This window comes from Emys orbicularis, chromosome 11 (genome assembly GCF_028017835.1).
Source record: "Emys orbicularis isolate rEmyOrb1 chromosome 11, rEmyOrb1.hap1, whole genome shotgun sequence".
NCBI lineage: Eukaryota > Metazoa > Chordata > Testudines > Emydidae > Emys > Emys orbicularis.
The window spans coordinates 66,772,959-66,786,180 of record NC_088693.1 but is presented as its reverse complement, the minus strand read 5'-3'; the positions used below and the strand labels follow the sequence as shown (position 1 = coordinate 66,786,180).

At 42.1% G+C, this 13,222-nt stretch overlaps 1 protein-coding gene across 1 annotated transcript in view; it reads right to left on the bottom strand.

Annotated features, from left to right (window-relative positions):
• Positions 1-13,222, bottom strand: part of SPAG16 (sperm associated antigen 16) — a 771,051-nt gene that overhangs the window by 706,788 nt on the left and 51,041 nt on the right. The window contains exon 9 of the mRNA XM_065413738.1: positions 9,031-9,182. Within this exon, the coding sequence (XP_065269810.1) occupies positions 9,031-9,182 (152 nt within the window). The remainder of the gene's footprint in view (positions 1-9,030; positions 9,183-13,222) is intronic.

Sequence of the window (13,222 nt, the reverse complement as noted above, 5' to 3'; positions counted from 1 at the left end):
CAGCTCATCAGAGCATTCTGCCTCTAAGCCTTGGAATGACGAAGGAGCCAAGCCTGAAGGTGGAGGACCCACAGGCTGGGGTGAGGGATCAGCCCATTGTTTTGAGAGAGCAGATAAGGAATGGGCTGAAGAGGAACCGGGAGGACATATTGTCATCTGTGTCAGGTAAGGGAACTAGACTTGTCGTGGCCAGGACGGGCAACCAGAATAACTCTTGCTTTGTCTTGTTGAATTTTCAACAGGACCTTGGATAGAAGAGGAAACTGGGAAAAGGCATGCAAGAGGTCCCCATCCCATAGGAGGATGAGGGCATCTCCCTGTAAAAGTTTCCCAAGGCCAGCCCTGGAGCAATAATGAGGACATTTCCTGTTCCGGTAAGCAGCAAAGAGATCTGTAGTCAGGGTTCCCCAAAGAGTGAATACATCTCAAAAGCACCTCTGACTTCAGTTCTCATTCGTGGTCATGAGAAAAATTCTGACTGAGACGATTGGCTGTCACATTCTGTATCCCTAGTAGATAGACAGCTGAAATGAGCACATTGTGATGATGCACCAATTCCAAAGTTTGAATCCTTCTGTGCAGAGGGAGGGAGATCTGGCACCCCGTTGGTGATTTATGTAAATCATACAGGCCATATTGTCCATCATAACCTTTGCGTGGGTGTTCTTGAGGAAAGGCAGAAAGTATGCACAGATGTTCCTGACAGCCCTTGGCTCCAAAAGACTGATAACTTCTGTGGAAGGCAACTTGCCCTGAACCTTGTGGTTACGTAGGTGGGTGGAGCAGTCTGAACTGATAATGGTCCTGCCCAAACCGTAGGAATCTCTTATATGATGGGTCCATCGAGATATGAAAGTAGACATCTTGTAGGTCGAGGGCCGGAAATCAATCTCCTTGCTCTAGAGTTGGAATAATGGCTGCTAGTGTGATCATCTTGAATGCCTGCGCCTTTGCGTATTTGTTTAATACCCTTAGATCTAGAATGGGCCTCCAACCTCCCTTCGCCTTGGGGATCAGGAAATAATGAGTGTAAAACCCCTTGCTCCTGAGATGCACTGGGACTGCTTCTATGGCCCCTAGGCATAACCAGTGATATATTTCCTGGTGAAATAGGTTCTCGTGAGAAGGGTCCCTGAAGGGGCACAGGGAAGGAGGGTTGGAATGGGGGAGGGACATTATTTTTAAGGGTTATGCCATTCAATTCATCTCCAGGACCCATCTGTCAGAAGTGATATTCTCCCAACTGCTGTGAAAGAGGCGACTTCTGAAGGGACATGACAGGTGTGCAGATGGCAGCTAATGTTGCAAGGTATAATTGTTCGGGCCCTCGACCAAACAGTCAAAAGTGCTTAGAAGAGGTGGTCAGAGGTTGTGGATTAAGGTGCGGATTGCTTCCATTTTTGAGCCCTGGTTCTCTTACGCTGCAGCTCGTAACAGCACTGAGATGGTGAGTATTGAGGAGGCTGTGACCTATGCTGTAACAGAGAGCTATATCTTCTCTTCTGTCCCACAGTGTAGATTTCCAGGGAGCGTAATGTGGCCCGGGAATCCTTCAGGGTATGGAGAGAAGAATCTGTCTTCTCCGTGAAGAGTTTGGGCCCTTCAAACTGGAAGTCTTCTGCAGCTTTTTGGGCAACCCAGAAAGGTGTAGCCAAGAAGCCCACCACATTACCACTGTCACGGAGACCGGGCGGGCAACTGTATCAGCTACATCCAGTGCTGTCTCTAGCACCAGTCTGGCTACTAACTGACCCTCTCTGAGAATGGCCTGAAACTGCTCCTTTTGTGTCTCCGGTAAATGTTCCAGAAACACATTGAGTTTCCCATAATTAATAAAATGATCTTTGGCCACAACAGGTTGGTAATTTGCGACTCTAAACTGTAACGTCACCGACAAATACGCCGTCCTGCCAAGCCCGATCGTATGGGGTCGACTTGACATGATGTTGCTTGCTTCGTGCATTAACCTCATCCACTATGATGGAGTTGGGTTGCAGATGTTGAAACAGGAAGTCTGCCTCTTTGGAAGGGACGTAGTTTTTATTTTTTTTGGCTCTCTTGCTGGCTGGTGCGATGAAGGCTGGTATCTGCCAGATGACTTTGGTAGGATCTAGAATCGCCTCATTAATTGGGAGAGCAATTCTTGGTGAGGAGGAGGTGTGCAGAATATCCACCAACTTCTGATGTGTATCTGCCACCTCCAGTAGGGTAACCTGCAGCTCATCTACCACCCTCTTGGTAAGATCCAGAAAGTTCTTAAAATCATCACCTAGTGATGGGACCGGGGAGGCATTATAGCCTCATCTGGTAGAGATGAGGAGAACTGTGCTGGAGGGGTAGCTTCCCTTCGAGCCCTTCTTCCTGTTCTGAAAAAGCTTCCTCCTCCCCCGGCTCAGGGGCTCTGGACAACCAGGCTGTAGGAGACCACATGGTGGACTCTCTCTGAGGGACACTGGACAGTCTCAATCTGTGGGATGTGTACGTTGCCCAAGGATCGCAATACAACCTGGAGGGGAAATGGGGGGGGTTACCTCAGGGGGCCCGTACCATGATCAGGACCCTTGATTTGTAACAGTGGACCACGATGAGCGGCCAGGGAAATGACCTTCTCCTGGCCCCTGTCAGACTCGTCACTGGGTAAGGGTGGTGCTGACTGGGGTATTGGTGGTACATGGCCCAGAGCCGAGAGCGATTCCAGGTGCCAGGATGTGGTTGGTACTGGGGCCCCGGTACCAAGTAATGGGAATTGCGATTCTTCCCCAACTATCAAGTCTCCAGGGTACTGGAGCTCATGCGGTACCGTGGGCTCACTTGGTACCGCAGAGGAGTGTCCGTGGTACTTTGTTGGTACCGATGATTGAGAAAGTGCAGAGCACTCCCTAAATGGGAGTTTTGTTGCACCTGGTACCAGAAGTTCTCTCTGTGTGCCACTCTTTTAGAGACAGTATAGTAATTGCCTTTCTCCTTAGGTGGCGATATGGTTGCCTTAGAGGCTGAGCCTCTGGCTTCTCCAGGCAGTGCGGCAGGGCTCATAGCGGATGCCCCCTTCTGGATACAGTGCTTCAGAGCTGCCGGTGCCGTTGGTACCAAGGTGGCAGCACTGGGCAACGCCTCTGGCTGGCCAATGATTCGGAGTCCTTTTTACGAGCCTTTACATGGAGAGTCTGCTATTTTTTCCACAACTTTATCCCCTTTAAAGTTAAAGGCTCCGGGGTCAGTACCGGAGTCCCCTGGAGAGTGAAGTGCCTTCTCCAAAAGGAGGAGTTTTAACTTCAGCTCCCAGTTCCTGCGAGACTGCAGTTTTAGCTGTGGCAGGGGAACACTTCTGTGGGACTCTCCCAGGCACCAGACACAAGGAAAGTGTCTCGCCATTACAGAAATCGACTCCTTGCGGGAGAGGCACCTCTTGGAGCCAGGCATGCCCCTGGGCTGGGGGCTAATATCCTCTAGCAGTGAAGAATGAAGAAGAAAGGTCTTCTTTCCTCCTCCTCTTCTTTTCCTCTTTATTTTTTTTAACTGAAAAAACTTAGAGTCTTCTAAATGCGTGGGGGGAGGAGGAATCCCCCACACACAGGGCAGGAAATGTAAACTAAAGTTTTTTTCTTTACTTTTTCTTTTTTTTCTTTAATCCCAACGGCGTAAAAAGGAAACAATAAGTATTAAGGAGAACAAAAGAAACAAGAACAACTACTACTTATGCTAATGACACAGAAAAGGAAGGGACGACTGCTTGCTCTTGAGGCCAAAGAAGGTTGAGAAGGAACTGAGGGGGGTGGGTCACCTGCGCAGTGCTAGATAGCCTCGAAGCAGACCATGAGGGAGTGAGAACGCATGTGTGGGCTCAACGGACACTGCTACCAAAAATCTCCCATTAGAGGCACTGGGGCGCACATACACCTACAGTGGAGCACCCACAGGGACACTACTTAAAGAATAATCTTCTATTTCTATTTTTGGTTTTAATTTCTCTCTTACATGGAAAAGGCCCACTGTATATCCTAAGAATGAGGCCACCATCAGCCACTACAAACAGAATATAGCACGCATTCATTCCAAGGAAAATGCAGGGGAACCCTCCTACAGTATTAGTTTCTCCCAAATCACTATAACTGGAGTTGCAAAAGAGAGGGTTTACACCTCACAAAGGATCTCCTTCTCCTAACCTCAGGATGGTGGCAGAGACTCTCTTGAGTCCAGCTTCAAAGCCCATTAAAATCAATGGAAAGACATCTACTGACTTCAGTGGGTGGTAGATCAGGCTCTTGATGCCTACATTTGCAGAAACGCAATAATAGCTTTACGTTATTGAGGAGAGAGATGTGAGTGGTATGAACATCCCCTGGTGGGAAGCAGGAGATAGGAATTCTTCCTAAGCCCACTAAATGGTATCTCAGAGCAGAGACAGAGGGGAATATGATAATATCGTTGAAATACAATTCTTATATAAAAGAATACCACAGGTGCTGTGTAAATTCCTTTGGAAAAACAACTTTTTATTTTGCAATAAAGAAGGTTTTTTGTTGCTCCAGTAATTTATTATGCCTTGAATATTTCAGTAAAGATAAGAATTATTTATAAGGTTACTATGTAGCAACACCTACATGAGTCACAGAAACAGGTTTTAAAAGTCTGATGTCCCACTCCTGCAAATACATGTGCATATTGGTAACTACAGGCATCTTAATTGAACTCAAGGGACCAGATCCTAAGCTGGTGGAAACTGGCATAGCTCCACTGAAGTCAATGGAGCTGTACTAATTTATATCAGCTAAAGATCTAGGCCTAGAGAGTTATTTATTTACGTACATGTTGCAGGATCAGGGTCTTAGTTTTTTCACTCTATTTTTTGTACCTTTTCCAAAGAGCTTTTCAGTTCTAAGAAGCAGCTCAGACTTCTTACATACATGCACGCACATGTGATCTTATCAAGAGACACAGACCTAATAATTACCAGAGCTGTTATTTCTATCAGTATTGCATTTTATTTCTGTAAACCGATTTTTTAAATGTCATTTGCCATCATCATTTTCAACCTCTATTCCACAGAGGTAGAAAATATCTCAGCCCCAGACCTTTACAATGCATCTTTCAATAAAGTTTTGCACCTAATAAAAACTTTAGAGAATGAAATTACATCTTACAATAAATTACTGCCAGAATACATATGACACATGACAAGTGGAAACTGCTCTGCTAATTAAAAAAAACACACACACAAAAAATCTTCAACTATGAAGTGCACTCTATCTGAAATCTGACATAAATTAATAAGGAAAAAAAAGAAAAAGAAAAAGAAAATCAATAAAAATCTACTCCAAATATATACAGACAATCATATTATCAAAGGTTGTCTGAGCTGTAAGAGTTTTTTCATTAAAGTAAATGTCTTATGGAGTATTAGATTCAAATGCTTAACCTATGAGGTATTGATGCAATTGATATAGGAAAATTACAGAGTAGAGATTTTGATATTATTGTTTCCTCATCTGTTATTTTATGACCTAATTAAGTCTTGAAACAAAGCTTTTGGAACCAGGAATATCCATTCCCTGCACAGAAATCCCTTGCTGCTTTTTCACTGTTATTGCAGGTTTTATAACAAAGACACCCTGGGTTTTAAATTAAACGTCAGCTCTTATAAGACATTGGGATACTGAAGTGTTTGACTGTCCTTGGAGAAAACTTGATAACTCAGCTACTGGCCATATTTGTAGCTAGTTGACACTGAGCAAATCAAACCAGCAGATGGTTGGACCACAGTGTTCTCAAAAGATTTTAAAACACTTTAATTGTTAGAGCTCATTCATGTTTGAACAGTAAATTTAATACAAACATTTTCTAATTTTTGCCATGTACCAAAGACACTTCCCGAGTGTTTTTCTGTGTTTTTTTTTTCTAGTAATAATGTAATCCAGGTGGCTATCCTTTGAAGAATAAGATCTCTTACTAAGGGCTGGTCCACACTAACCCCCCAGTTCGAACTAAGATACGCAACTGAACTAAGATTCACGTAGCTGAAGTCGAAGTACCTTAGTTCGAACTACAAGGTACTTACTGCGGGTCCACACGTGGCAGGCAGGCTCCCCCGTCGACTCCGCGTACTCCTCTCGCAGAGCAGGAGTACCGGTGTCGACGGCGAGCACTTCCGGGATCGATTTATCGCGTCTAGACAAGACGCGATGAATCGATCCCAGAAGATCGATTGCTTACCGCCGAACCCGGAGGTAAGTATAGACGTACCCTAAGAGTAGATGAACAGTTCACTGTCTCTGACTTCTGCTAAGATTTAAACACTCTGAGCCCTCCTGAAAAGCTATGGAAAGCATTATTTTTACAGTCAATTCTATTTATATTTCACATGGTTTCTTTTATGTCTCTTCTCCTATTTCATTATAAAGGACAGGATTATTACATTTTATTGGTCCCTGCTGCTTATTCCTCTCCTGAATTCACGAGGCCTGATCTGTATTTACATTAAGACCCCTTTACACATCCAGAATAGTGTAAAGGGGCTTTACAGTGAGTGTAACTTTAATTTACCTCCACTTAAATTCCCTTTATACCACAAGAGCACTTAAAAAGGAAGTCTTAGTGTAAATAAGAATCAGGCCCATCACGTTATCTGTGACACTATCTTCAGCATAAATTGCAATGTCACAAACAGACCATGACTAAGTGAGGGACCAATCTGTTTAAGATCTGGCATGTTTTACCAAGCTTTTCTGCTGCAAACAACGCAACTGAGGCAACCTCCACTGGTCTGATCCCTATCATCATTATAGTGGAGATCTAACAGGGATAAAGCAGTCAATCATAGCCTAATCTTTCCCACTAGAGCAGGCACCTAGGGAGCTTAGTAAAAGAATAATTTTCAGAATCACTTCTCAAAGTAGAATTGTACTTCAGTAGATACGGGGGAGGAGAATTACAGGACAGAAGTTATTAGGGAGAGACGGTAGTCTGGTATAAATAGCTCTCTGATATCACCAGCTTTTTGTTTTAAACCTGATTTTGGCTTTCCCCTACCATCTCCAACTTGGCCAAAAATAAACTAATGCACCTATAGTTTCTTGTGCATGCTTTTCTGCCAAAGGAAATGTTTCGGAACAATATATTCATAAGATGAGATATTTTTTAAAATCAGAGATTTTTCACTCTTGGAAAAAAATGTCTAACTTCCTTTCCTATAATGCCAGATTTGGTTTATTTTGTCACTTCAACAAGTAGTACACTTGACTGTTCCTAGAATATTTAATAGGCTATTTTTGGACTTATTCTCTAGTTTTCTAAACTAACTCCATGAGCCAAAAAAGACTTCAGGTTACCTGGATAGGACTCACCTGGGGCTTATACAATCCATTGCAGCAGAGAATCCTGCCAGATCCAGTCAATTAGCATTTATAAATGTAATAGGAGAAGAGAGCTTATAATTTCCAAGCGTGAAATGTTGGCCCCACTGAAGTCAATAGTAAAACTCCCTTCACTTAAGTAGGGTCAGGATTTCTTTATCCCGGTGCTCTGTGGAGTTCACGTATCTCTGACTTGCCGGGCTGAGAAAAATACAATTGCTCAGTAGCCAGAGATAAATACAAGTGCTTTCTAGGTAAGTTAAAGGGTTAAATTTCCTGACCACTGGAAAGGTTCATCAAAGGAGAATGGGGATGGGCTAAGCGTGGCATGAGGCACAGCAGTATTCAGATGACAATGGGAAGGGAGACAGGCCAGAACTGACCTGCCTCAGGTACACAGTGAGGAGAAGGACTGAATAGAGCAATAGAACTGGGCTGTTACCCAGAGGAAGGGGTAGAAAGAGGAGGGAAGGAGCAGAAAAATAGAACTAAGCAGTAGTCAGAGGGGAGGGACCTCGCTGATGACAACCACAGAAGCAATGTCTTTGCAGAATAAGAGATGGAACCATGCAAGGAATGCACTGCTATGCAAGCTTAATCAGAAGTCTGCAGAGACAGAGAGGGACAAGACTGGGGCTGGAGTTTCCAGCTACATTCAGGTAGTCAAAAGCTTCTCTCTCCCAAGGCTCCAACAGTTGCTTCCAGTCAAGCAAGAGTAGGCTGCTGTAGCAATTTTAGAGCCTCACATAGTTTTAGCTATTAGAATTTTTACTTTAATTTGGGGGAAAGAAATAATTGTATGGTCCCCCAGCTATGACCTCAGTCTCAGACTGGTGCTGACCATAGTATTTTAGTTTATATTAAAGTGGGGACAAAACCCTCCACATAAAATCAAGTGTAATTAAAACCCATTAAAAGCAAGAGACTAAAAATGAGAAACCCCAGCAAAATAATCTAAGCAAAACAAGGAAAATCTGAAGAAATCCTCTTAGACAAACACAGCAAAATAAGCAACAAAATTTTGTTTTAAATTATTTGGGAGAATGAGACCACAGCGTGCAAACGGGGGCAACCGCATATCTCGTTGGACACCAGCTTGGACGCCTTAGCTGACCAGAAATAAGCAATCGGATTTTTCCATTCCCCGCACGGTCCTGTGCCCTCTCTGTAGGCCGATACCTGGAACAACAACTCTGGTGTTTCTGACCTCTGAAGGCACACAATGAACAGAGCTGAAACTCTTGCAAAGTTTATAAGCCCTACGGTATGGGCCAGGATTCCTACTAGGAGCATGTGATACAGAGGAGTAAGACTGCAGTCAGAACTTCTGCTTAGTTTTGAATTCTAGTGCAGCTTCTGTGCGTTCCCTATCCTAGTGCACTCGCTCACTGTCACCCATCCAGTGGTTGGGCTCCTGAGGCAGGACTTCTGACCCGGCCTCACTACTACTGTATATTCTTACAACTCCATTCAATTGTCTGAACTATTCTGTTCAGATAATCAAGCTAGAAAGATACAAACTCAAGAGCTCTTTAATGGTTAGATGTTTACCCTACATACATTATCTGAACATGTGAGAATATAGAGCCAGACTCTGCTCTCAGTTACATTGACTCACTATCTTTCCTGCTAACTTAGTAAAACACAGAAGATTGGCTTAGATTCAATGAGCGTTTCATACCTTTGAATACCTCTTGCCCATCTGCTTTGTTGGATCTTTGGCGGGATCATATGGAGCAACACCAGCATACAGATATTTTTGTTCCCTGTTTTCTTGAACAGCTTTCTGCGTAGGACCCTGTCTTCCATCCTCCCTTTCACACCTATGACCTGCTATAAAATAAAAAAACTATTTCATCCTCTTAGAACTTATTTCTCTTGTTCTTCTGAAAAAAAAAATCTCATTTACCTAGCAATAATCTCAGTGTGAAAAACTAAACAGAACTGGAAGCTGAAATTAATGCAAAATATATAAAGTGATAGCCAAGTAATCAAGGTTGCACATATCAATAACTTGAAAATTATGCATACTACTCTTCCACTCAGTTCAGCCCCTTTAATACAAGTTCTCTGTGTGAATCCACTTAACTTATATTACAATGCCCCAGAATTGCAGTGTGCTGCAGATTCTGGTATTGAAAATATGAAAAGCAACACTGTAGTAGTCAAAGAAAAGCTGCAGGGTTTTGGTAACTAGATAGGGGAGAATTGTAATTTTTGGCATCCAAGAAGGTGGGGGAATTATTTTGGAACCCAAGAGATAGCTGAGGAGGAAGGGATGCACCTCCTCTTTCCTTGTCCCCCAAACCTAGAGGTAACTTAAAACATATAGAGCGGGCGTTTGAATTTTCACTCCAGCACAAGCTTCCCCATTGTATTCCATCCCAGTGTCTGCCTTTGCCTCCCAAACCTGACACACAAACACATTAGCTTGATGTTTCTGCTAAAATAATCAGCAGCAAAATAGTTAATGTTGACATTTAAATTATCATCAGATTTCACAGTTATTGCTTCACTGAGATGAATGGGAAAGTTCATAGTCTTTCAGGATGTCCACAGACTAAGGCAGATATGATTACATTGGTTTACATCTACTTCATATTTAAAAAGTTTTCATTGCAATCATATGGGATACTGTGCATATTGGTATCATGTTGGGGTGGATCCTGCACTCCTCTAGGGGTGGAACACTGAATTTCAATTGGATTTGGGCTCTTACATCTCTTTTGAAAATCCCATCTTTAAAACATCACATGTAGAACTGGGAAAAAAAATTCAGCTGAAAAAAGAGAGCGCAAAAAAATGGCCGATATGACAACACTGAAATGTTTTGCCAAATTGTTTATGTGAAAAACAAAAATCACAAAAATGTCAAAACAAAAACATTCAGAAATTCCATTTCAAAATTTCCTTCTTTTTTTGGACATGTAAAACATAAAAAGCTCTCAAAATCAATACAAAACGTTTCATTTGGGATCTAACAAAATGTTTTGTTCAACCCTCATTTTCCCCCCCCCAGAATTGCTAGTGAACCGAAACATCTTTTATTTGTACAGCACTAAACACATAAAATAAATAACTAGACTGAAACATACAAAATTAAACATACATATCTAATAAAATCTGCTCTTTGTAAGTAAAGTTCAGTTCAGTCGTGAAATTCTAACTCAAAAAAACAGCAGGCATAATTTGGATTAAATGAGGATCAAAACCTTCTGTATGATGAACACCAATAAAAGCTACAAAAAGGTGAAAAGAACTGTGTCTTACAAAACAGACTAGCACTATTATCAATTCTTTAAAAGTGAAGACTACTGCAATAAATGCTACGAATAACATTTCCTGAAGCACTATATAATGTAGAATTGTTTTATTCATGTGGAAGATTTTCCCCTCACTCAGTAACTGTCACCCACTCGCAATTATGATGCTCATGGGACATTGGGTTTGTTTGTGCTTGTGAAATATACATATTTATAAACCACCACAGAACCATGAAAGTTAAAGAGCTTAAAAAGTCAGTAACTGCTTGAAAGAATGACCAAAATCTATAGGATTGTGATTACACTCTATAAAATGGTAACAGCTCATGTTTTCCATTCTGACTGCCTTGTGTTTGGAAAAGGTCAGTCAGGTCTAAGTATTATAACTAGTGCCTTTGAAATTTCCTTTTCCATGACATCCCGAGAGCAGTTACATCAGATCAAGGAAGGAGGAAACATGGTAACAGGCTTAGAAGTGAGTTAATTCAACCACGAAGAAAGTCATTGAGTTAGACTTCATAATTGGGTAATAAACAGCTGCAGATTCCAGAGAATAAAAGAAATATACTGAGCTAGTAACAATTTCATTGCATGGTTTTCTGAACCAATTCTAATAGCAGTGCTGGGTTCAAATATATATGTAAGCCAGCACAATGATTACTTAGAACTTTGGGGTCAGGAACTGTCTTATTGTTCTGTGTACAACACCTACCACAATGGGATCCTGGTCCATGACTACAGCAATACAAGCAAATAATAATTCAGTGAACAAATATGAGTCCTCCTTTATCTAGGCTCCTAGTTCAAATTTTGGACAGGGCAGGTTAAAAAAAAGTTCATACTGAACATGGGGACATTTTTCATTAAAATTTTCACAAAATAGCCGTCCCTTTTCTCAATGAAAAAAAATCTAAATTTACTTTTTTTTTTTTACTGGCTCTAATATTTTATCCTTTTGGGCCCTGGCCCCAGTTCAGCCAAACTCTTTAGCATGTGGGAAATGTGAGGAGTCTTAAAAGGAAGCATGTGAGTAAGGACTCCAGTTGGCATGCACACACTTGAAGTTAGTTGAGTGCTAAAGTGCTTTGCTCAACTGGCCCTTTAAGGGGATTTCCAATTACTAACTAGTACTTATTTATTTAGGAAACCGGAGAAGGGAATCATAGTTATACCTAATAGTTAAAAAAAAGAGCAAACATCTGATGGAGCTACGGGCAGAGTGTTAAATAACTTTAACAGCTGCAAATTCCAGGGCAACCGAGGGACGCTGTCTTGGTATCCACTTTGGACCTTTCTCCACCATCCTTCTAGTCTGTTACCTGAGCAGGTGCTGTGGTAATTCCAGACAGAACACAAATCACTTCTGCAGTTTTATTTTAATTCTCTCTTGCAGGAGGTGCTGGATTCCACTGCCCTGCCAGTAGCTACAGGACATAGAACACAACTGAGGGAATCTCTGGAAGGTGGGGCTAGTCCCTCAGCAGCTATCCATCAGTTCTGATTCTGTCCCCTACAGTTACCGACAGATGACAACACTGAGGCTATATCTACACTACAAACACTACAGTGGCACAGCTTCAGCCACACTGCTATAGCACTGTAATGAAGACACTTGCTATAGCAAGAGAAGGTGTTATTCTGTTAATGTAGCAACTCCACCCTCTCAAGAGGCAGTAGCTAGGCCTAGCAGGGTCTATAGTATTTCATACTCCTGAGTGATGTAGCTAGGTTGACCCAAGTTTTAGGCATAGATCAGGTTGTATGATCTGTGGAGCTAGCTCTGAAAGAGAAAAGCCAAATTCTGAACTTTCTTACATTGCATGTTAGGGCCAAAGCTAAGAGAATCTCAGCATTCCTGCTGCACTGGTGGCCAAAACAATAGGGAGTTCATACAGAGAAATGCTGTACGTCCATTCCATACCGTAAATGAGCTCTCCACAAGGCATCAGAGAAAAGGGAAAATGTGTATATGTTTGGAGCATGCACAACACAAATCCACATCATGCAAAATTAGCATAAGAGCTGAGGGCTGACCTTGTTGGCTACTTCCCAAAACCCAGCAGCCGCACATAGCAAGGCTGCATGTGTGTTCTGAATTAGAAAGATGTGTGGAGGTTGAGAATGCTGTTTCCAACCTCTGCTGTGTTTCAGAGAGTCTCACGCAAGCAACATTTTGTTTCCCAGCACTTGACTCCCCAAAAGAGCAGCTGTACATACTTGCCTTTCAAAATTTTTTAGATATAGTGTAACTCAACAAAATGAATATGACTGAACTAAATAATCAGAGATATCACTGACAACTCAGAGTTTTGATGGAAGTCTGGGGAACACATTTTTATCATGATGTGCAAAGGGGTATATCTACAACTCCTTTATAACATCTTGCTGATCATGGAGTACATATCCTACAGTTTTCAGAGTGGTAGCCATGTTAGTCTGTATCAGCAAAAACAATGAGGAGTTAGTCTCTAAGGTGCCACAAGGACTCCTCGTTTTTTTTTATGTCCTACAGTGTTAAGTAGGACGCCGGAGAGAATGCTATTGACTTGCAATGGACACTAGGTAAAACAGATTTGATGCAGTAAGTAAACATTACTCCACATCTCCCTT